The sequence below is a fragment of the Rattus norvegicus genome, chromosome 4 (assembly GCF_036323735.1).
Source record: "Rattus norvegicus strain BN/NHsdMcwi chromosome 4, GRCr8, whole genome shotgun sequence".
Lineage (NCBI taxonomy): Eukaryota > Metazoa > Chordata > Mammalia > Rodentia > Muridae > Rattus > Rattus norvegicus.
This window is the reverse complement of record NC_086022.1, coordinates 118,224,950-118,249,677: the sequence shown is the minus strand read 5'-3', so window position 1 is coordinate 118,249,677 and position 24,728 is coordinate 118,224,950. Positions and strand designations below refer to the sequence as shown.

General features: G+C 50.4%; 1 protein-coding gene across 25 annotated transcripts in view; it reads right to left on the bottom strand.

Annotated features, from left to right (window-relative positions):
- Positions 1–1,404: 1,404 nt before the first annotated feature.
- The window catches only part of Dysf (dysferlin), a 199,814-nt gene continuing 176,490 nt past the window's right edge, over positions 1,405–24,728 (bottom strand). For 23 of the 25 annotated variants that reach the window (XM_017592630.3, XM_006236765.5, XM_006236761.5 and 20 more), the window contains 12 exons: positions 23,988–24,079; positions 22,395–22,565; positions 21,435–21,577; positions 19,292–19,431; positions 18,181–18,269; positions 17,829–17,924; positions 17,276–17,417; positions 12,830–12,929; positions 9,005–9,183; positions 6,534–6,643; positions 5,293–5,440; positions 1,425–1,672 (listed from right to left, as the gene is read on the bottom strand). In XM_017592630.3, coding sequence (XP_017448119.1) covers positions 1,634–1,672; positions 5,293–5,440; positions 6,534–6,643; positions 9,005–9,183; positions 12,830–12,929; positions 17,276–17,417; positions 17,829–17,924; positions 18,181–18,269; positions 19,292–19,431; positions 21,435–21,577; positions 22,395–22,565; positions 23,988–24,079 — 1,449 coding nt within the window. In that variant the 3' untranslated portion in view covers positions 1,425–1,633. 25 annotated transcript variants of the gene reach the window in all.

Sequence of the window (24,728 nt, the reverse complement as noted above, 5' to 3'; positions counted from 1 at the left end):
AAGCTGCTTCAAGCTTAATTCTAGCTACAGGGATGAGTGTAACGGAAAACAACCCAAGAAGGGCTGAGTAGAGAAAGATCACAAGTCCTTAGGTGTGAAGCTGGATCAATCCTTGCCTGAAGCCAGCCCTTTGGTCTGTTTCTATGTTTCTATTTCAATGAAATCGTTGAGTGCTTTTTACTCGTCTGAGTAGATTTCCTACTACCTATCAACCAGAATAGAAAAACAGTATTCACAGTAGCCCTCCTGGTGCTTTCAAAGCAACCAGGAGATTGCAGGGGTTTCTCTTACATTCTAGCTCCTGGGGAACACATAGACTGACTTCCTTCCTTCCTTCCTTCCTTCCTTCCTTCCTTCCTTCCTTCCTTCCTTCCTTCCTTTCCAAGCTAACATTTTCTGTCTACAGAAACCAGCTGTACCCCACTGTATCTTCCACTGTGTCTCTGATTCCTCCTAGCTTCCTCCTCCCTATCTTCAGAAATCCTAGGGCATTCCACCAACAAAGCTCCCTGACTCCTCCTGAGGCTGGGCAATCCCTGCTTCCTCCAAAGGCTACCGTTGGACACAGCATAGACCCAACAAGGCCCCCTCATTGGGTGGGAACCTTCCAAAGAGCTTGCAGCCCCGCCCCTGCTCTGCTTTCTGGGTGAGGTGTGCTCCTGCCTCCTGGACTCAGACAGCAAGCCTTCCCGGTCTGGCTGCCACGTCCTCTTGGCCCAACATGAAGCAAGACGAACTGGGTACCAGCTGCAGAGTGTCAATCAGGTGGTGCCTCAGCCTGAATCCCACAGCCCTGGGAGGGAGGAGATAATGGAGAGGCTGAGAGGGAGAATTCCTCCAGGGCCCAGGAACCTGGGCCAGGAGAACCAGCTCACAGTAGGAAATAAGAGAAGCCTCCTGGTGACAGGGAAGAGACAGCCAGCACTCCAGGCCCTGAGGCAGAGGCCTCTCTTTTGGAAGCCTCAGAGCAGAGTCTTCCAGCTCTGCGTTTTCTGAGTGCAGTCCTGCTGCTTCTGAGGATTAAGTCTGGTTCCCGCAGGAAATTTCAGAGCAAGGCTGAGGCCAAGCTTCAGACCACAAGGAAAAGGTGTCTTGATTCAGCCAGATATTTAAAGCAGGGTACAAAAGCAGAGCAGAGGGATTGCAGAACTGTGTGTGACAAGGTCAAAGCCACAAGTCAGGTCATCCTCCCAGCCAGAGGCTCTTACCTGAACAGGATAACCTTCCCAGAAAGGAAGGTGGGGGTTCGAGTTGGGAACGGGGAGAAGGTGGTCACTGGGCCTGATATCAAGCCTCAAAGCCTCCTGCTTCTGCCTCCAAACACAGGCCCAGAAATGACAGCACCCCCACCAGCACCTGATCTCCCCAGACAACCCCCTCCCACCCACACAGACTCTCACTCAGGGACTGGAGACACATAGTGATATATTCTCAGGTTCTGTCTGCTTTATACTGAGATAGTCAAGAGTTTATCCAGAGGAGAGTTGGGTTAGGGGAGAAAGAGAAGATGAAAACGGTGTGATCCCAAGAACTCCGTGGACATGCGCAAGACCACCAGGCCCCAGAGCAATGGAGGAGCAGCTAGTCCTGGGCCAGGAGGCAGCCTGCGCCCCCTTCTCCACAGCAGATGTCTTCATCTAAAGGGCTTCACCAGCTTCATGGCAGCATAGTTCTAGGAGGAAGAGACACGGATGGAGACACATGGTAAGCCCTTCGGGGAAAGCGTGGTGGGAGTAAAGCTGTAGGTAGGAGGTTGGGCTCCTGGGTCCTGCTACCTCCCAGCCCACGGCAGGCGCCACACTCTATCGTAATGACATTCCTTATCCATCAAGCAAAGCTAAGCTGGCCCTGTCCTTTTCCATGGCTCCTAGCCCCCTACTGTCATACCCACAAAGAGGAGACCCAGGGCTAACCCATCAGCAAGCCTCTGTTCAGAAAGACAGAGAGCGGGGTGTTGATACATAGGACAACCCATAATGGAATCCAGCATCAGAGACAAGTCACCCTCCACAAAGCCCTTCCTGCTGCTGGCCTGACAGAAGCCTCCCCTCCCCACCACTCCCCCCAAACACCATGAAAACACACAACACAACACAGGGCTCCTAATTGGGACAGTATGTTCTCTAGCGCCGGCCTGGAAAGCCAACCCTGGAAACAAAGCCCGCCCTCCTTCCCGGCCAAATCGCTTCTGCCGCCCCAAACTGGCCCTGCTCCCAGCAGGCTCAGAGGGGCCAGAGGAGTCAGAAGGGCCCCCCTCACTCCTCCTATGGGGACAATGGGGGTGGTCCAACCAAGGCTGGAGCAACTTGGGTACTCCTCGATGGCCAGAGTAGGCCCTCCGCCTGGCTCAAAGCAGGTGAACTGACAGGCCCAGGGACAAGACACCAAGTGACTAGAAACTTGGATAGACAGAGATGGGATTCTAGGCTGTAGCCAGGCCTGCAAGCAGAAGGTGTGCAGCCTAATCCTGCTGGCCTCTGGAGCCTGAAGGCCTGGCCTGGATCCACCTGTGCTCTGTGCTGCCCTGGGAGGTCAGTACATAAAGAAGATACCCTAGGAAAATGGGAAGAATATAACTTAGCCACTGGAGCCCAGGCACCAGAGGAGACTCTCTGCTCACTCAGTTCCAAAAGTGCTCTTCAGCCGTCTCAGGAACACAACGGTCCCCAGTCTGGAAGGGACCGGCCTTTCTTCCAGTCACAGCCCTGAGACTTAGGACAGCCACTCGTGGGCCTCACAGAGCTAGGCCCAGCTGGGCAGGGACTGGGTAAGCTCTGAAACAGCCATGGTGATTGGTACTTGGGACATGCGCCTGCCCTCTAGGCCCTTAAATAAGGGACCCCGTTTAACATGCGGCAGTTTGAGAGGACAAACAGAGCCTGACCTGAGCCCATCAGAAGTCAGTGGAGCCCATGTTCCTAGATTCAAGAGCAATGCTCTGTCTCCTACAACAGCAGGTTACTCCATCCTTACAGGGAGAAAGGGCAGCGTCCTGCTGAATCAGCTTAGAACTCTTATGTCCTAGAATCTTCCTAGTGACACTGAGGCTGATGGTTCCTGGGCCATCCCTGGAGAAACAGAGTGTATACCAGTCCTGCTTTCTAACTGTCAACCACAGTCTTCAGTGGCCTTAGGGTATCTGCCTCACACCTTTCCCTTGTGGCTCCAAGGCCCTCCCCTCCTGGGTACTGACACCTATGTACTCAAGCCACCCCATTCTCTGAGTAGAAGCTGATCATACCACATGAGAGAAGGTGACCTAAGCCAGGCCAGAAGCACAGGCTGTCCCTACCTGAGTTTCCACTACCTTAGATGGTCCAACCACCAGGCACCAATCCAAGGTCACCTTTGGCAGCTTGGCCCACAGGGAATTATGCTTGTAAGACTATGTCACCTGCAACCCACAGGAGACTTGACCCTGATGCTGTATTTATTATCCTCATTTCCTTAATGTCCCCTTACAGGGCACAACTTCAGTCCTCAAAGCCTGGACCCACTCAGGACCCAAACCAGTCTGGCCAGTTGACTTCAGCTCCCTGACAGCATTGCAAAGGGAGTAAGGTGACTACAGCCAGGGCACAATGCTCAGCCTGTAACCATAGCCATCAGCCATGCTATTATAGGCTTTCCTGACACTGTGGCCGTAAAGACAGCTGGTGCCTGAACAGCCAAACTGGGAAGTCCTTTCTGCTGGTACTTAAGGTTTAATGTCATGCAGGATGATCTGTAGCCATGATTTTGCCTCCTCGAGGAGGCAAGATACACTGACCAGGCAGCCCAGTGCTTGGCTCTCAATGGAAGGGGCCTTTCTACCCATCCCTTCCTCCTGTGAGAAGTCCCAGAGCACACAGTATACCTGAGGATGATTTTCCAAGCAGCTTCTCTAGTCTGAGGTGGTGACCAGGATGCTGCATGGTTCTCAGTGACAACCATATCAAGCCATGGTCATGAATCACACATGGATGCTGTGCAGTCTACCACAAGTCCCTTCCCCTCTCTGGGCCTGATGTGGCTGTAAAGTGTTGATGGTAAAAGTTTGTGGGCTGCACGAAAGCCTGTGGAGCACTGCATCTTTTTTTTTTTTTTTTTTTTTTGGTTCTTTTTTTCGGAGCTGGGGACCGAACCCAGGGCCTAGGAAGCACAAGGCCCTGGGTTCGGTCCCCAGCTCCGAAAAAAAGAACCAAAAAAAAAAAAAAAGTTTGTGGGCTGGAGATTTGGCTCAGCAGTGAAGATAACTGCAAATTCTGTTCCCAATATTCATGTCAGGAAACTCATGGCTACCTATAACTGGAGCTCCAAGAGAGCCAATGATGCCCTCTTTTGGCCTTCATGGGCGTCTGCACACAGGTGGCACACATGCACATAAAACACACATGTACACATTCATAAAAATAAATCTTTAGAAAGAAGGAAAGGAAGGAAGGAAGGAAGGAAGGAAGGAAGGAAGGAAGGAAGAAAGAAAGAAAGAAAGAAAGAAAGAAAGAAAGAAAGAAAGAAAGAAAGAAAGGTTTTCCCCATTTAAAAATACCACAAAAAAGATAGCCCAACAGTACTTCAACACTTTAAAGTATCAAGAGACCCTGGAGGGCTAGGCATTTTCAAGGGCCTTTAGGAGCTGTGAAAGCCAGAAGCAGGGACAAAGAACAGAGGCTGTCCCACAGGCAGAACCAGAGAGCCAAAGACCCAGCTTACCCCTGGTGGCCTGAGTGTCTCTTTGGCAGATGCTAATTGACTTCTTATCAGATAAAAGGAACCCCAAGTATGCACTCTACCACTGAGGGGCTCCTGGGCCAGCCCCTGTTCATTCCTACTTTCTCTAAGCCACCACACTACCAAGGACCTAAGAGGACCTAGCAGATGCTGTTCCCTGCTCCATCACCTCATACCTTCCCTTCCACCACCACTATCCCTTGTACAGCTCTATTCCACCCTTCAACAGGCTCCTAGGCCACTCTAGCTAGGCTCAATTGTGTGAATTTCCTCCAAACTTATCTTGTTAAGGCTCGGGAAGTAAACAAAATTTACAAGTCTCAGGATGCTCCTGAAATTTACATGATTTAAAAGTCTCTCAAAGAAGAGAGTCTCCAAGCAGAGCAGCTTCCTGTGCAAGTCAAGCAGAAAGCTCCAGGGCTGCAGTTTCTGCGAGTTTCCAGCCATGCCGGAGTGGGCTTTTCAGGGGTGCAGCAACTGCTATTGAGTCTAACCAGTGACATGGCTGCCACCAGGTTCTTAGAGCATATGAAAAGGAAGGGACTTCCCCAGGGCAGCATCTCCCCACATAGGCCTGCTCACCGGGAAGGCGTAGACAAAGACACCCAGGAAGAGCAGGAGGATGAAGAGGATGATGAAGAGGATGATGGCACACCGGAATCGTCGCCACAAGATGAACTTCATGGTCTTGTATGGTGAGGTGAACCACAGGAAAGAGGTGTCAGGGCGCCTGGAAGTAAGATCCCAGGGGTCAGCTGAGCACCTCTGTAGAACTGATCCCTCCAGACACTTCTTTCAGCCCGGACAGTTGGTCAAACAGCCTGGCTATGGGAGAGGGGTACCCTGCTTCCAGGCCCTCAGCCCCCTCCTCCCAGAGCCCCTGACTAGGTGATGCTTGCCTGCACCACCTGCATTCTTGGTGCTGCTGAGCTCCATCTTCAGGACCCCTTCCTCATGGCCCTCTCTCCTTCTGAACCCATACTCAGTCACAGGTGACATGCTTGGGAGTGGGGCTGAGCTTCCGGGATGCCTTGTCTTGGTGACTGAGGATACACTGGTCCCCTGATAAACCAGGCAGATTGCCCCTCTAGTAGCACCGCAACTCAAAGAACACAGAGGGCGTTGTGTCTCGATCACGGTCATCTTTAACATCTACTAGCTAGCCCTGGGTCTTGGGACTTCCAGATCCCAATAGCCTGGGACAAAGTTGCCTCTCCACATTCTCTAACCCCACATCCTGAGGACAGCATCCTGATAAAGAGGGGCACCTAGGATCACTTTTAAGAGCACCAAGGTGGGTGGAGCCAAACACGGCCTTGAACTGAGTCCCAAAAGCATCTTCAGCAACTGTCCAGGAAGCTGGAGAACGTCAGATCCCCTCTCCTACTTCTTAGCTAGAATGACCGCAATTCTCATCCGTGAAATGGAAGCAACTTCCCAGCAGGGAGGATTCCAGGACATTGGACACTAATGCAGTATAGTTTGCTTGACGCAAAACTCACAGGGAACCACTTCTATGAGGCCTACTTCTGTCTGCTTTGTTTGTTTTTGTGTTTTGGACTTCGAGACAGTGTCTTGCTATGGAACCCAGGTTGGCCTGGACCCCACTAGTCTCCTGCCTCAGCCTCTCGACTGCCAGGAAAACAGACCTGCACCTTGTGCCTGGCTTTGCACCTGCCTCATGAATTAGTTGAAGAGCCCGGTGTCCACTGAGTCTGTGCCCATGGTCTGTGTCTCTTAAACCACGAAGACTATGCAACCTCTTTAAAGCTGTACTGGATGCCTCGTAAATGGCTGTGGTCTGCTTCCGACAGTCAACTAACCTGGGATCTTCTAGCTTTGGATTCATGTTGGGTTCATCCCGACCCTGGCCAGCAGGCCGCTCCTCATGTTCACTTTCTGCAACGATCTCCAAGGTCATTTCCAGCTTCCCCTGTGAACATCAATGGAGCCTGATTGGGGCTTTTAGCCGGTGACAAAGAGCAGAGCCAGGCCAGGACAAACAGAAAGGCTACATTGTTATTTTTATTTTCATTTTTTAATTGCAGGGTTGTGGTGAATCATCCAGAGTGATGGTTCAGCAGTTAAGATTGCTTACCACCATTGGAGAGGAACCTGGTTGAATTCCCCAGAAAGATGGACATTCACTATCACCAAACATACACATCAAATAAAATAAGCACGTACCATAGTTAGCTTCAATTGCCTACATGACACAAAGCAGAGTCGAATTGGTAGAGAGATTCAGTTGAGGAATTGTCTAGACAAGATGGCCCTGTGAGCATAGCTGTGCATTATTTTCTTAATTGTCTATTGACACGGGCAATGCTGGCCCTGGGCAGGTGTCCCTGGGCTGTATAAGAAAGGTAGCTGAGCAAGCCAGGAGAGGCAAGTAAGCAGCACCCTTCCATGGCCACTGCTATGGTTCCTGTCCCTGAGTTCCTGGCTGTAGTTCTGCTTTGGCTCCCCTCCGTGATGGGCTGGGACCTGTAAGCCAAGTAAATAAATCTTTTCCTCCTCGAGCTGAATTTGCTACTGGTGTTCTATGGTAGCAACAGAAAAGGCAACTATGACAGTGTATGTTTCTAAAACATTGGGTTGTAGTAATCACAGAAGCACCCAGAAATTACAGAACTATAATGGAAAAGTCACTTGTATTCTATGTGTAGACAGGTGTTCCCAGTGTTATTTATCTATCTATTATTTGTTTGTTTGTTTCAAATCATTTTGACCTTTCTAATGTTTTATTTATCTTATCTTATTAATATATATTTAATTGAGAGACAGAGTGTGAGCGTGTGTGCTCATGCACATGCAGGCAGGTGCACAGATGACTGAGGAAGCCAGGAGAGGACATTGGATCCCCCTTGAGCTAGAGTTGCAGGCTACCTGTGAGCCAACCAGTGTAGGTGCTGGGAACTGAACTGGGGTCCTGTAGAAAAGGATCAAGCCATCCCTGCAGCCCCATTCCCAATACTCATCAGAGCTGCGAGTGTGTGAGGTGTGGCACTGTGAGTGCAGCTCCATAGCGTTGCACTGGGGAGGTGTCTCACTACATAATTGCATATCACTCAAAGCTTCGTTTCCAACGATCGCGAAGCAACCTGTGGTTGGTTGACCATAATTGATTCAGTGCCTACTTATTTTGGGTTATTTTATGTTGTTTCCGGCTCTTTGGAATGAGTAAATAATGACGCAGCAAACATCTCAGAACCTAGATTTTTCATTTTATCTGGTCATGTCTTGAGACCAGAGTTTAGAAGTGGGACTAAGGGCAGAGACCAAGGGCGTAGATGTTGTTAAATCCTGCGCTGCACGGTACCTAATTGCTTCCCCACTCGCTGAAACAAACCCTGCAACCCCAGCAGAGGGGACCGAGGTTCGTCTCCTGAAACTTTACCAGCACGAACATTTCTAACTTTCTGGGTTTTTTTTTTAAGCTAATTTGATAGATCAAAAGTGTTTTTTAAAATACACTTCAGTTCCTTCAGGAAATTCTTCAGTTCCTAGGAACGGAACTCTCTTCTGTAATGAGTCACTATCTGTGCATGTACCTTGCCGGTTTTCCCTCTGGGATGTGTTTCTTATTGGTTATGACAACCAGGATATTTTACTTCAAGGGCCACTTGAGGGCTGGCCCAACTACTCTTTCTAAGGAACCAGAGGGAGATCAACTTCCTCCCTAGGGCTGCTTTGGATTTCGGGGAAGGACTGTTCATCCTGGTCCTCTGGCCACCCCTCCCTCACCTGCCAAAGCAGAGCTCTTGTCCGGCAAGAATGATCCCTGAGAAAGTGCTGCGTGAACAGGAGAGACATGGCCTCTGTCCACCCAGCAGGAAGCCCCCATCACAGGGACAGTATCCTTACTCTGTAAGGCCATTTGTTTGACTCTACAGGTCTCTCTATAATAGGAGCCAGAGAAAGAAAGGCTGGAATAGGAACAGGGGAAACATATTGGAAAATAGAGACAGAGAAGAGGGCCTTGGAGAGGCCTCAGTCAGGAAAGTGCTTATCACACAAGCCTTGGGCCTCAGATAGAGCCTCAAAACCCACAGAGAAACCCAGGGACAGTGATGCACGTGAAATTCCAGGACTTAGGAAGCAGAGACAGACAGTTCCCTGTGGCTGCTGGCCAGACAGCTAGCCTGAGTGAGCTGGAAGCCAATGAGAGAACCTATCTCGAAAATCAAAGTAGCAGGCACCTGAGGATGACTTGAGCATGCGTACGTGTGTCCCTAGGTTCCATGGAAGAGACAGCCCATGCCCTCCACTGAGCTAGAGAGAACAGACTCACCGCCAGGATCTTCTTCGCGCCCTCCTCTGTCACACAAGGCCACCATCCTTTCACTGTCTTCTGCTCAAAAAGGGACACAAACCATTCTGGGTGGAAGGTGTCATCCAGCTGGTCCAAGGAGCACTTCTCAGCCGTCTTGGCTGGCTTGGGCATTCGGTTGAGATCCAGCTGCAGGGAGCCTGTGGCAGAGTGATGCTCTTAGAGGATGCGTCAAGCACTGTTCACTTAGGGCCACTCTGGGTAGGCAGATTTGAGAGCTCACTGCCACTCTTCAGCTTGTACTCATGGGTTAGCCAAGGGTCAGTGTCATCAGCCTCCCAGCTCCTGTCTACTGCCTCTTGCTCTCTCTATAGCTCCCACCATTCATCCATTCATAAGTGTGTAATCTACCCATTCTTTTTCCTCACGCCAAGTACAGAGGCCCACTTCTGCAGTACAAACCCTCCATACGCCCATCCATTCATTGGCATAATAACTTTTATCATTGTAAAAATACACACACACCTATACTTTATGAATCTGTATATTATATATTACACATATATCTATATACCTACATACATATACGTGTGTGTGTACATATATATATATATACCTACATGGGGGACAATGCATTTTATTCACCTATTCATTTGTTGGTGGTTATGTCACCCCCCACTCCGTGATGACTGCAGACATCTGCAGGGGGCAGCAGGGAGTGGGGGTGAATACTGGCATACATGAGCCAATTTCTCTGTTTCTCTTTCAAGATATGAAAAGTGTGATTAGAAAACATAGTCTAGGGTGAAGAAGAGAATCTGAGGTAGTCCAAAGGTAGTATTTTTTTTCTTTTTTCTATTTTTCGGAGCTGGGGACCGAACCCAGGGCCTTGCGCTTGCTAGGCAAGCGCTCTACCACTGAGCTAAATCCCCAACCCCCAAAGGTAGTATTTATTAATAGTTAAGTTTCCTTAAAACAAAACAAAACAAAACAAAAAAACCCAATAAAACCTGTTTATCACTTTGAATGTTGTTTTCTCAGTAAAAATGAAATTTTCTTTCGAAATAAATTTTCTAAAGCCTCATTTGTAAAGGATACGTTGATGTCAAAAATTTTTAAAAACATTTTAATTTTATGCAAAATTTAAAGGCAGGGTCTGGAGAGAGTGGCTCATTGGTTACAACTATGTATTACGCTTACTTAGGATCCTCCCAACACCCATGTTGGCCAACTCACAACCACCTGTAATCCTATTTCCAGAGGAAGCAGATGCCTCTGAACCCCACGGGCACCTACACTCGTGTGTATGGAATCTACAGAGACACTTATAATATTAAAAAACTAAATTTTTTTTGGTTCTTTTTTTCAGAGCTGGGGACCGAACCCAGGGCCTTGCGCTTCCTAGGTAAGCGCTCTACCACTGAGCTAAATCCCCAGCCCCCTAAATATTTTTAAAAACTAAGAAACTTAAAATGGTAGAAAGTATATGAATGTACCCTGTATCCTTAATACATAAAAATCTCTGAAGAGCAAAAATTTTTAAAATGAACACATCCCGAAACCATGAAAAGGAATCGCCGGCAGCGGGTGTTGGATAACTCATACAATGAATCACACACAACCTTCTGTGACTCCAGTTACAAGGGATCTGATGCCCTCTTCTGGCTTCTGTGAGCACTGGCCATGGTCATGGTACACATACATGCAGACAAAATACTCATATGTATAACATAAAAACAAACCTTCAATTAAAAAAATTCACCACTCTGAGCATGTTTAAGTCTAGGGTCAAGAGCTGTGTAACCACAGATTCCCCTAATTCTAGAGCATTTCCCATACTTAGAGGGAAACCTATCTTTCTTTCTATTAGACACTGCCTCCCCATGTGTCCCATTAATCTACTCTTCCGTGTGTGTGTGTGTGTGTGTGTGTGTGTGTGTGTGTGTGTGTGTGAGTGTGTGTGTGTGTCCCTGTAGAGGACAGAAGTCAACCTTGGAATTGTTCCTCTGGTGCTGATCTCATGTGTGTGTGTGTGTGTGTGTGTGCGTGTGTGTGTGTGCGTGTGTGTGTGTGTGTGTGTACATGTGTGTGTGTGTCCCTATAGAGGACAGAAGTCAACTTTGGAATTGTTCCTCCAGTGCTGATCGTGTGTGTGTGTGTGTGTGTGTGTGTGTGTGTGTGTGTGTGTGTGTTCATGTGTGTGTGTCTATAGAGGACAGAAGTCAACCTTGGAATTGTTCCTCTGGTGCTGATCTCATGTGTGTGTGTGTGTGTGTGTGTGCGTGTGTGTGTGTGCGTGTGTGTGTGTGTGTGTGTACATGTGTGTGTGTGTCCCTATAGAGGACAGAAGTCAACTTTGGAATTGTTCCTCCAGTGCTGATCGTGTGTGTGTGTGTGTGTGTGTGTGTGTGTGTGTGTGTGTGTTCATGTGTGTGTGTCTATAGAGGACAGAAGTCAACCTTGGAATTGTTCCTCCAGTGCTGATCATGTGTGTGTGTGGTGTGGTGTGGTGTGGTGTGGTGTGGTGTGGTGTGGTGTGGTGTGGTGTGTATGTGTGTATATGTGTGTGTGTGTGTATATCCCTGTAAAGGACAGAAGTCAACCTTGGAATTGTTCCTCCAGTGCTGATCATGTGTGTGTGTGTGTGGTGTGGTGTGGTGTGGTGTGGTGTGGTGTGTGTGTGTATGTGTGTGTATGTGTGTATGTGTGTGTATGTGTGTGTGTGTGTATCCCTGTAGAGGACAGAAGTCAACCTTGGAATTGTTCCTCCAGTGCTGATCATCTTGTTTTCTTTGAGACAGTCTTTCACTGGCCTGGAGCTGGCCATGTAGACTAGGCTGACTAACTAATGAGTATCAAGATTCCTGTCTATCTCCCAAGCTCTGAGACCACAAGTAAATGCCACCACATCTGGCTATTGCTTTGGATGTAGGCTTGGTTTGTTTTGTTTTAAAACGTAAGTTTTGGGCTTAAAGCCAGGTCCGCATGCTCATACACCAAGTGCTTTCCTGACAAAGCCACCTCCACGGCCCTCTTTAGATCTGTCAGGTGTGAGCACCTCCACAGCCCTTTTTAGATCTGTCAGGTATAGGCACCTCCACAGCCCTCTTTAGATCTGTCAGGTGTGGGCACCTCCACAGCCCTCTTTAGATCTGTCAGGTATGGGCACCTCCACAGCCCTCTTTAGATCTGTCAGGTATGGGCATCCCACAGATGTGGACTTGTGTAGTGCTTGTCTTTCCTCTGCTGGCTTCTGTCACTTAGCATGTTTTCAAGGTCGACCAGATGGAGTCAAGAGCAGCACCTTTTCCTTTCTATGTGTGTATGAATGATATCCCATGTATGGACGGACAATGTATCAGCACTAATTTTCCTACTTTTACTAAGGGTAAGACTGTTTCCCCCTCAGCACTCCCTGCTGCCCACATACAATGCCCTCCTTGTCTTCCCTCCTACCCAGTAGCCCAGCTCTCCATGCCCCAGTATGGCTTCTCAGGCTGAGTTCTGTTCATTAGGATAGTCCCTGGGGCACAGAGATAAGAAGTGACCTGATCCCCACAATTTTGGACTCTGTCTTGCTAGACTGTTATAATTTGGGAACTTCCTGTTAGAAATGAGGCCAGGCAGCTGTGAGGGCCAGCATAACCCTTCCCTGGCTTCTGCCTATGTCCCCGTTCTTCTTGAGTCCCACTATTTGACATGACTCATGGATCACCTCTGCTGAAGACCCGCTCCAGGACCGCCCTGATCTCTTTAACTTGCTCTGTTTTATGCTTCGTTTATGCTGAGGGCCCAGTGACCCTGAACGTCTCCTTAGAAGCTCAGAATGATAGACATGAGGCTTACCCAGAAAGTCATCAAAGGAGAACTTGTCATTGTCCCAAATCTGGAAGACCACACGTGCTGGGATCTTGCTCTCTGTCTTGTCGAGTCTCCAGAAAGCATCCTGACCCAGAGGAAGGAAGATCAGAGAAGCAAGGTTAGAAAGCTTTGTCCAAGGCTGCAAACAGAAAAGTCCCTCTTTTCTGGAAGAGGCCATGGATCAGTGTATCGCTGATGGTCAAACCCAAGTCAGGTCCTATCAGGAAGACTAGAAGTTGCTTGGCACTGTTCAGGGGTGTGATGGCTGGTTTTCATGGTAACTTGCCACAACTGAGAATCACCTGAAATGGAAGCCTGTAGTGGAGGAACTACTGTCTAGATGAGGTTAGCCTGTGGGGCGTGTCTGTTGGGAGTTATCTTAATTGTTCATTGATATAGGAAGGACCCAGTCCACTATGGATGGCACCACTTCCTAAGCTGGGTCCTGAACTGTCTTCCAACAACCTAAGAGAGAGGCAAACTTTCATCTGAGAAATCAAAGCACACAGAGTGTCCAAGAGTACAGAATACAGAGTGGCAAGTGGAGATTCAAACCCAGACAGTCAGGTCCCAGGGTCCTGCTCTCAGCCCTAAAGTGAGCTTAGCACATGTGGTCCCTGGGACATGTGGGCTGACAGAGATCACCAGGGTGCAACCCCAGCTGTCACTGGAAGGAAGCAAGGCACACCGCTCTAAGAAGCTGGCACTGAGGCAGGTCCCTAGATCCTCCTTCTCACTTCTCCGGCCCACCTCCACCCCCAGAGCCTGCAAAGACATTTCCCTTTCCTGCTGGAGAGAATGGCAGTCCCCTTCATGGTATGTCTCCCCTAGCCCACAGGTCAGCCCCTTCTGAAACCAGGCTATCTTGGAGGTGTATGGGTGAGTTTGCCTATAAGTCTAACCACTCTCAACTTGAGGGAAAATCACTGGACTTCTCTGTTCACTGTGGCTCTACCTGAGCAGGTGGCATGTATAGGAAATACCTTGTGGGGCCAACCTGAGGCCTGGACCCATATCTCCTGGTACAACTGTGGTGTGAGAGCTGGGTAGCCCAATTAATCACAGAAGTTATGCCATGGAGATGGTAGATCTTCACTGTTAGCTTGGCAATATTTAGAATAACCTAGGAAACACACCTAAAAGGGTGTCTGGGAGGGTGTTGTCAGCAAGGCTAAACAGAGGGAAAACCCACCCTCATTGCAGGAGACATCATGCCATGCTCTGGGTTCTTAGAATGAATAAATATATAGGGAGTAATGAGAACAGGTAAGTGCTAGCATTCCCCCACTCCCTGCTTCCTGTCCTGTGGAGATATTAGCAGTCACCTCACATTCCCCATGTGGCTATGGAGTTCCAGCACTGTGCCTTCCCACCATGGTGGACTGTCTCCCTTTAAACCAGTAGCCAAGAAAAACCTTCCATCCCTTACATTTCTACCTGGTACTGAGTCACAGCAGCCATAACAAACAGTACTCGTTAAACCTGACACGAACACCCTGGCTGCCACAGTTACAAACACATCACCAAGCTTCCTGAGGGGAGAGCATGGCCACTGTCTTCAAAGGGTGGCCATCACGCACAGCTCCATAGCCTAGGTTTCAGCCTGCATTGAAGGAAAGCAGCCGGAGGCTGGCCCAGCCACCCCTCTCTGTGGCTCAGCTGCCTGGCCCAGCCTCCTGCAGGTGCCTGCTTCCTCTAAGCAGCTTTTACAGCCTGCTCCAGGCTGCCTGCAGGGCCGCCAGCAGCCCCCATTCCTCAGCAGGCTGGTTTATGGGCTCAGTAATGAGCCCAAGGTTCAAACAGCCCCTGGTGGGAGCAGCTGGTCAGGGGCTCAGCCTGGGGAATGAGCCCCCCAGGTCCCAGGCGCTCATTATGCTCCCGGCCTGGGCCCTTTTACTAGCTGTTTATTTGCAGGGTGGGGGCCTGCCTGCATGGCTGGGCCCAGTGGGTGTGCTGGGCTCCAGGTGGGGAATAAGGTTGAAGAACCAGCGGTGGTTCAAAAAGGGGGGATGAAAAGAGACCTTGTACTTTATGACAGTCTCGTCTGGTTAATGGGGTCCCTGGAGGGCCTCCCTGCCTGCCAGGAGCCCCAAACCTCATGGCAGAGGGCTGCCTCTGCAGCAGACAGAGCCTGGGAACCCACAGCCTTTGCAGCCCCTGCTCTCAGCTACCCCATCCTGCCCTTCAGACCAGCGAGTCAGAGCCCACTGCGGGCAGTCTCCACCTGCCTCTCAGGACCCAACCCCTAGGAGTTCCTACTAACCCTGCTAACTCATGGCTGTTTCTGCTTGATCCCGCCCTCCTGCCCAAAGCCATCCTTTGCCTGGGGATGTCTTCTCTTCTTCCCCAGATGTGTGTCACCTTACTCCACTGTACCCTACATGCCCTTTGTGGACTCTTCCTTCTTCTACCAGGCCAACCACTCTCTTTGCCTGTAACCTCAACAAGTCATTCTGTTTGGACCCCACCCTAACCCCAACACAAGCCACCCAGCTTACTATGGGTGCCAGAGCAGTGCTGCCCCAGTTAATAACCAGCACCTGCAACCGGACTCTCAGAGCTGCCAGGTGAAAATTCTCAGCTACCAACTACAATTCCCTCACCCTGCCCCTCCTCCACTCCCTGTGTATGTGCCACATGTGTGTATTGGGGGTGTGCATGGAGCATGTGTGCATGGGCATGTGTGCTTGAAGCATGTGTGATGAAGCATGTGTGATGAAGCATGTGTGCATGGGCATGTGTGCATAGGTGTGTGTACATGCACGTGTGCATGGGCATGTGTGCATGGGCATGGGTGTATAGGTGTGTGTACATGGGTGTGTGTACATGGGTGTGTGTGCATGGATGTGCGTGCATGGGTGTATGTGCATGGGTGTATGTACATGGATGTGTGTGCATGGGTGTGTGTGCATAGGTGCATGTGCATGGGCATGTGTGTATGGGCATGTGTGCATGGGTATGTGTGCATATGTGCCTGTCTCTCATCATCGTTAGAGTTCCTCCACATTCTCCCATCTACCTCAAATCACTTGTCATAGTGATCTTCTTCCTTTACCCAAGGAAACAGGAAGTCCCTGCACCAGACATGCCTGGCCATGTCCCCCATTGATGTAAAAATGCTGTGGCCCCTCCCATTCAAGCAACCAACGTGTATCTCTGCTTCAATTTCCCCACCCAGGCCTACCTTCTGTGTAGGGCTCACTGAGCCCTGGAGATGATACTTTGCCCCTAGCCTCACCCTCCCTGCCATGGCTAAGGAGAGATGCTTTTGCATTTGATGAGGCCTCTCAGATAGGCACTGTATCCACTTATTAGGAAAATAGGCTTATAATAGACAAACCTGGAGGAAAGGCAAGAGAATCTAGGCATTCCTGGTACTATATACAACTTGGCCACTAAGTTTGGCTTTCTTTTCTGGTGGGCCCTACTGCCATCTCTGGGTGGGAAAATCTACCCTTTAACCCTAATAAATTTATATTTTTCCCTTTGACGGATCCTGAATGTTTGGTGGGACACTCTGGTTTCTCCGACGTTCAGATGAGTCGGTGTGTTGGGCACACAGAGATGAGATGAAGAGAATTCAGAGGGTAAGGAAGCCAAGCGCATTTTGACTTCCCTTCAAGGTGAAGCCACACTACAGCCTGGAGAGAGGTGTCACTGAGGCTGCGGTGCTGGACACATGAGCTGCCTCTGGATAGAAACCAGACCAATAGGACCTAATCCCATTCCGGCATGTACTCTGGGAGCAGGGGAACACCTCTGAGTAGCCGTTAGTGTCAGGAAGGAAGAAGGGCATTGAAAGCATCATTGGGCCTTCCTGGAACCAGCATAGCTGGAGACCCACACCCATTTATTCTGCTCTGCTGACCTCAGAGGGTAACCAGGTGTGGGGAAGATGCTGCCACCCTTGGACTTTGACCATTTCCAGCCTGCAGAGACTAACACTCAGACAAGACCTAAACTTGGAACTGCTAAGAATCCAAGTCCCGCCTCTACACCCAACCCCAGGATAGGCCTGTCCTCAGGAGTACACAACTGGCTCAATCCTCTGCCTCTGCAATGGCTATGCTGGGTCTCAAGATTCTTCTGCCTCAGACTCCAGGTCCTTCCATGCTGCTAGGTGTGTTTGGGGGATGGTAATATAGGCCGTGGCAGCAGGTCTTGCACTTGGCTATGCAGTAGATGTGTGCTGTGTAGTTACGGATCATCCTGGAAGGTAGAGACACTGGCCACAGTAATACTAGCAGAAAAGGAAAAAGAAGTAGGATGCAGAGATGGTGGTGATGTCCCTGTGGGTAACAGAAAAAAGGGTCACAGCTGCAGGAGTAAAGAGAGAATGTCATAGTACCAGCTGTAGTGCTAAAGGTAGGGGGATCACATTAGGAACGTGATGCCCTAGAGCCTGGTGCCCTGGGGCCAAGGGCCACTCACCTTCTTGGCAACAGCACAGACTTGCTCAGCGGGCAGATAGTCGAAGGGAAACACGAACCTCCAGTTGAAATTGCCCTCCCCGCCCAGGGAACGGTAGTGCACATCTGTCTTCTGTTTGTGTTCTTCGAATCCCACCATCCAGCTGGCCACACAAGGAAGAGGACAGTCCTCATTAGTTCAGAGGCCACAGACTACAGGACATTTCCCACATGCACCACCAGATGGACAACCTGTGCTTGGACCAGTGAAGAGTTGTGGAGGTGAAGGAACTTGGTAAGGGCATTCCCAGGAAATCCCACAACATACCACAGAATGGGACCATCTAAAGCCTCAGCTGGTCCCCAAGAGCATCCTAGTCCTTGCCACTTTAGCTCAAAGAAATTTGAGGAAAATGAGTCCCCAAACGTGAAGGCTCCACCCGGAGTCCCTCCTTGGAAGGTGTCTTCTCCACCCCCACGCCACAGCTCTGCCTGAGAGAACATCCTATCCCCCAACCTATGGGAGCTAGGGAGGTGGCAGGAGCTGGTCCAGGTGGAAAACGATGAACACCTACCCTTTCACATAGATGTCACTCATCTTCTCCCCCGTGAGGCTGAGGTCATCCAAGATCACATCTTTTGTGTTCCAAATAATACAACGCAGAAAAAACCTGGAGAAGGGAAATTACTTGTATCTGCATAGATATTCCAGTAAAGGACATGACGTCCCCAGCTGACAGGCCAACTCATCCAAGGAGTTCTTCTGCCTGCTTGGTTGGACACTTAGCCAGACCCAAACAAGCTGTGTCCCAAGATCCCAGTGGCCTGAAATCTGTTCAGTAGGCATGCTTCTTCCCCCTCTCCCACAGTTGCTATAACCCTACGGCCTGGGCCCAGCTACAGCCTGTGACCAAGCCTGTGTGCTACCTTCGAGCTTTCCGTGGGGTGATGTTGAAGGGAGGTCCAGGCCGGCCCAGCACCTTTGGAAATATGTCAATCCACATCTGTAGCTTCCCCTGTAAAGACACAAGCAGTTCATTCATGTTCTATGCACACGCACACACACTGACACGCACACCTCGTTGCATCCATAGTATCTTTACACCTGCCCAGAGTACACACCTGGGGACCAGGCCAAAGGAAATGAAACTCAGACCTGCCTGCTTGCCCACCAGAAAGAGGCTCAGCACTCAGGAATAGAGGAAGCCTAAATAGACCGATGTAGGACCCACTACAGAGGTACCCAGGCAGAATGGTGTGTGCAGTGCCACAGAGGGCCAGGGAGCTGGGGTTTAATCATAAGGACTCAGGTCTCTTTGACAGAAGTCACTTTCCCTGTCCTCTGGCCCCTGTTCGTTCTCTCTCTCTCTCTCTCTCTCTCTCTCTCTCTCTCTCTCTCTCTCTCTCTCTCTCCCTCTCTCAAAATCCAAGAACCAAAGTACCTTACATTCAGTAAGATCTGTAAGAGTATTTAACCTAGGCTGCTTTGCGGGGGGGGGGGGGGGGGGGCTGGAAGCCAGCCTAAGAAAGTGCCCGTTTCTCTCAAAGGCACCCTCAGAGCTTCCCCTGGCTTTTGTCCCCCCCCCCATCCTGCTGTGTCTGCTTCCTCCAATCAGCGGTAGCTTGACTGCCAGTCTTAAGCTTGCTGTTTGTGCTTCCCTGTCTCCCTAAAGGGAAGCCCCAGTCTTCCTAACTACTCTCTGTGGGTCTCTACCATTGTGGAGTGCCTGGATCTAGTCTGAGCCCTCAACTGGAGCTCAGTATAGAATAACCTTCTGGGACTAAACCAGTAACGATGGCAGAGACAGAGGAACCCTTAGGTCAGGCTGAAATGGAAAGGCTTCAGGTGCCCAGGCAAGTCAGAAGCCAGGCCTACATGTACCTAAGGCAAGAACTGTCATTGGCTTCTCTGGCAGTAAGGGCTAGGCCCCGAGAGCCCATGTGCACCACGCTATAAAGACATGAGCCATGCGGGAGGGGTGACCATGAGGAGGTGGCTCCCCTAAGACGACTCTCCATCCCAGGGACAAGGACTTACCTGCTCAATATCTGGCTGCAGAGGACTGTACAGAGGCCGAGACTCCACATGCTCAGGGACCAAGCCTTGTTGTTGAAGGACATGCAGGGCTAAGCGTTCCTCCACCGGGCCCAGGTGTGGGTTTGGGAGTCTGCCAGCCTCTGCCCCAGGGGAGAAAGTGGATGAGGGTGTGAGAGACAAGATACCAGGGCTGCCTTCCTCTGAAGGTTACATAGAACTCTCCAGAGGGAGTCTTTCCTCACCACAGACCATCCCACAGGTGCACTGTGCTGATCCTTAGGCCTCAATTGCTATGAGGGAAACATCAATGCCCACAGACTCCAGGCTCCGAGTACAGATTCCCTGTTACCGTCCTTTCTTACCAAGCCTCTCCTGGGAAATTCTTCCTTTCCATCCACACTAACCTTCCTCGTCGGCAAAGCCCACTTATCCCTCTGTTCTTAACTACTCCCAACTCGGAACCCCAGCAACCCCTGTCCACAAATGTGGCGTCTTAGTGTGGCCAGAAGGATGACCTGGCCCACATTAGCTGTTTTATTTAATGGCAGCAGCTACACCGAGAAATCACAGTGAACACATCTATAGGGGACCCATGGGCCATGCACGGCTCACATAAATGTGCGCATGTCTGTCCCCTAGAAGGACCCTAGCTGCTGGGTATCGCCACCATCCCCATTTCACAGACACGGACCTGCACAAGCCCTACAGCAGGGCATCCGGGCAGCAAGGTCAACACATGCTTCTTCTGCTCCTGCCTTTGGTGGGACAAGCTCCTCCACTGCCAGGAGATGACTTGGAGACAGGTAGCATGGCTGGGAGGAAACCCACTCACCTGCGTACTGGGTCACTGTTCTTTTGAGTCAAGCACACTGTCAATATGGTGTGTGCTGCAGAGCCAGGACTGTGGCCTGCACCCAGCTGGCTGGTAGCTTCGGGCAGGTCATTAAGTACCCCTAGCCCCAACAGCTTCATATATAAGATGAGGCAGATGCTGGACCTCAGAATTTAATGACCTAGAGCCCCTGTGCTAAAGTTGCTAGCAGAGCAGCGGGTGCCCCCGGAGGAAATGAGACTCCCCCCTCAACCAGATGCACATTCCTAATGGCTGAGCCTGGCTCAAGCCCTGGGAGAGTCAGGAACACAGACCAAGGAGGAGGGGATGGGGCCCAGGCATCAAAGCCGTCATTTCCTTTTATAACCTCAGCACCAGCCCTGACATCAAACATCTTTGCAACAAGCAGGAGGCGCAGGGCCAGCTGGGCCTGTAAACACCTCAGGGAGTTGGAACTGCTCTGGGTGGGCGATGTGGGAGTGTGGGCACCTCAGACACATGGAGAGCATGTGCCAGGGCATCTCAGCTACTACACTGGGCAGAGCCAAGGGCGGGGATGGGATGTGGCAAGGCTGTTAGCTGCCCCCTGGATGCTTACGTGCAGGGGGTTGGAAGTGTTCTCCAAGGTCAAGCAAGGAAGTTAGCACAGCTCAGTGAGAGGAGCTCCTCAGGATGGATATACCACAAACTCCAACCAAAGTCTCACCACCAAAGCCAAAAGAAGACAGGCCCCTGACCTCAACCTGCTTCATGGTTGCCTGAACGCTTTCCTTCTACTGTACTTTGCTTCCTTTTGATGTGATAAAGCACTCTGGCCAAAAGCAACACAGCAGAGGAAAAGGCTGATTTGGCTTACACTTCCAGGTTATAATCTATCATGGAGGGGCAGTCAGCACAGGAACTGTACAGAAACCACAGAGGTTTCTGCTTATTGGTTCACTCACCAGCTCAAGCCGGCTTGCTTGCTTTCACAGCCCAGGTCCACCTATCTAGACGTGGTGCCGCCCACAGTGGGCTGGTCCCTCATACATCAATCGAGACAATCTCCCATTGACATGGCCATAGACCAACCTGATCTAGACGATTCTTCAATTGAGGTTCCTCTCAGATCACTCTGGGCCATGACAAGTTGGCAATCAAGGCTAACCAAGACATCCTTGGATGACCATGGTTCTGGACAGAGTTCTGATTCTGGCCCCACCCTGACCTCTGACCCACTAACAGGTACTCCTTTACTCTGCTGATGGGGGCTGTGTGCACCTAGGCCTTTATAATGAGCCCTCCATGGATTGGGGCCAAAGGGCAGCTCACCTATCTCCTGAATGGTGTATTCCTTATCCTGAAACGTCACTCGGTCTGTCCGGTACACGGGGGCCTTGACCCTGTGCTGCTGGCAGAAGAGGTGGAGGAGCTGGGAAGGGCGGAGTTGATCTCTCCACTGATTTGGTCCAGAGCTGAGAACCAAGTACAAGACTAAGATGAGACACCCCAAGGTCACAGAGCGAGGGGTTTTCAGGAGCTTTTGTACCCCAACACTCACACAGCATTGCCCACACGCCACTGTCACAGCCGGTGCCCTGTCTGAAAGCTCAGCATCCTCATTTCACTGATGAGGGAACAGAATCCCAAAGAGCAAAGGAGTGAAGCACTCATGAAACTGGAACTCAGACTCCACACGCGAGCCCCTGGCGGCCACAGGACTCCCTCAGACCCCGCTGAAGCTTAGTTTTATACTGTCTTCTCCTCTCCTTCTTTCTGTTCTCCCCCTTCTCTCCTTCCAGGTATCCAGTGCCCTGTAGACCTCAGGGTGTGTCCCAAGAGACTGAAGCCAGGCATGGTGATGCACACCTTTAATCTCACACCCAGGAGGCAAAGGTAGGTGGATCTCTAAGTCCAAGGCCAGCCTGGTCTACAGAGTGAGTTCTGGGACAGCCAGGGATACACCGTAACCCTATCTCGGGGGGTGGGGGGTAGGTAGCAAGGCTGAATTGTGATAACATGATAGCCAGATACGCAAATTCAAATGCTAATCTTCCCTGTTACAAGCTTCTGTTTCCTCATCTGTGGAGGGGAAATAAGTGGGCTCCACATTAGGTTCTAGGGGAGAACACCTGGGCTGGCCCCTAGTGCTAAGAATCAGGGTAACTGGGTGGCCATTGGGAAGCAGCCAGCTCTGGGCACTTACACACAGTAAATCTGTGGGAGCCCACAGCCAACCTTGGAACTTAAATACAGGTCTGTGGGAACCCACAGTCAACCTTGGACACTTACACACAGTAGGTCTGTGGAAGGCCACAGCGAGCCCCAAACTTGGACAGCAGCCTATTCTCCAGATCAATGACTGTCTCCCCAATCTTCTCATCCTTGGAGAGCAGGTCATAGTCATAGAGTGTGATCTTCAAGTCCTTCTCCAGAGGTAGAGTGCAGGTGAGTTCAAACATCCTGCAGGAGGGCCCGTGACGTCAAGGACACTGCAAACCCGATGGCATCCACCCAGTGGGGAGTCAAGGGGCAAGAGGGTAAGGGCAGGGGATTGAAAGCTGTCCTAGGGAAGTAACCCTCCTCAGGTCTTCTGTTGTTCCTAATACAACCCACCCACAGTGCAGCTGTATTGGGCATGCCTCTATGTACCCCACCCCTTGTCTGTCTGTCTGTCCATCTGTCTGTCTCTATTTCTGTCTCCCTCTCCCCCCTCTCCCTTCCCCTCCCCATCCCTCTTTCCTCCCCGTGTGTGTGTGTGTGTGTGTGTGTGTCTGTGTGTCTGTGTGTCTGTGTGTCAGCATTATGAAATCTGAGCTGACTACCTGGTTCATGCACCCCATAACGAATAGACAGTGACATGGAACACAACTTTGACATCTGTTTCTACCATGGCACCAGGAGTCAGAGATATAAAACTCTGCTACTGAGGGTATGGCTGGGACCTACTTTCAGGAACTCCTTTGGACAGCTTCCAAGGTGGAATAGAAGGCTTATGGGAAGGGTTCTTGGGAACGAGCTCCTGTGAAGTCTACACACATGTGAGCATGTGCACTCACGTGTGTGCTCACACCCACACCAACAGACACAGACACCCTCCACATAACTACAAGCCCTGTACCAGCTGTCAGAGCTCATCAAACCTCTTCTATCTACCGTCCCTCATCTCCTAACCATGGTGGAAAACTGATTCTGGCTGGAACTCTCACCAAAGTCTAAAGGCAAAGTGACCTCAACTTAGCAAAGAGAGGCCAGCCAATGAATGCAATGTGTCACTTGCTACATGGGGAGACCAGGATTCCACAGATGCTAGAGAAACAACAGCCAAAGGCCTCCCTCACCCCAAAACACTCATGATCAAACAGAACCCAGAAGCTACCCACAAACCACAGCCCTTAGCCCTCTTCCATGGCTCTGAGTCGTGTGCCCTGGCTGTCGTGGTCTACCTTCATCCCCTAGATGCCTACCACAGAAGCATGTGGGACACTAAGAGAGTGACTGTTGGTGACTTGGCATCTGGGATAGATGGGGACAGTAAGGGACACTGGTGGAAAATGGGTAAGTCCTCATAAACTCTCTCAACGACAACATCCTCCTTTGGACAAATGTACCAGACAGTTAAGTCAGTGGAAAGTGGGATGAGGCACTGATGGGAAATCTCTGCTATAAGAAGTGCATATTCTCAGTGCCTCTAGTCTTTGAGGTAACTGTTTCTGTGCTTAGCAAGAAGCTCCCGATAGGGTTCAATCCTGCACTCACAGACATAAAAGATCCAAGATCAAAGTTCTGCCCAAGGAAATAGACACTTCCCAAGTGATGGCAGCCACATCTGTGAGTTGTCCATGGCAGCCCCTCTGCCCGAAGCCCAAGGTGCTTCCCACTTACTTTCCAAATACAGGCTCCAGGGTACAAGGGATGTAGTTATCCTGGTCACTCACTGATTTCTTCCCTATAGAGATCTTGATGTAAGGGTCGCACTGGAAGATACAGAAATGCACAAGTAAAACCACTGGGTCAAGGTGTCTCTGGGGGCTTCTGGCTTCCAATGGCCATCAGCCATCAGAGAGCTGTGATACAGATTGTCCTGTCAGGCCAGAGCCCATCTCCAAACCACACCACGCTATAACATGCCACACTGTGCCACATAACATAACATCCTAACATACCTCATCATACAGACCTCTCAGCATACCTCACCCTGTCACACATTATGGTTAGACATGTCTTCTAGCCTCATCCCTAGCAGTGTGAAGGGCACCTGAGTGTGCCCACCGGCACAAGGGAAGAGGTGAGTGTGGTTAGACTCCTGACCCACTGGCACACCAGGAAAGCTAGATGTTGTTGGAGCCCTTCCCTCACACACACAGGACCATATTATTCCTTGGCCAGGTTGGGGTCCTCTTTATTTTTAAGTGCCTTATTTCCAAAGGTGAAAGGAGACAGACAGGGCCACATTTTGCCCACCTAGAATAGCCTGGGCCTGTCTTCTGGAGGTTACCTCTAAGCAGCAGCGGACTTCCCACCAGTCTGCAGGGGTATAGCATGATAGAGAAACAAGGGCTACCACCGTGCATTAAAGGCTTCAAGAGCACAAACCAGAATCACCGCTGTGTCCTGGAGGCCATC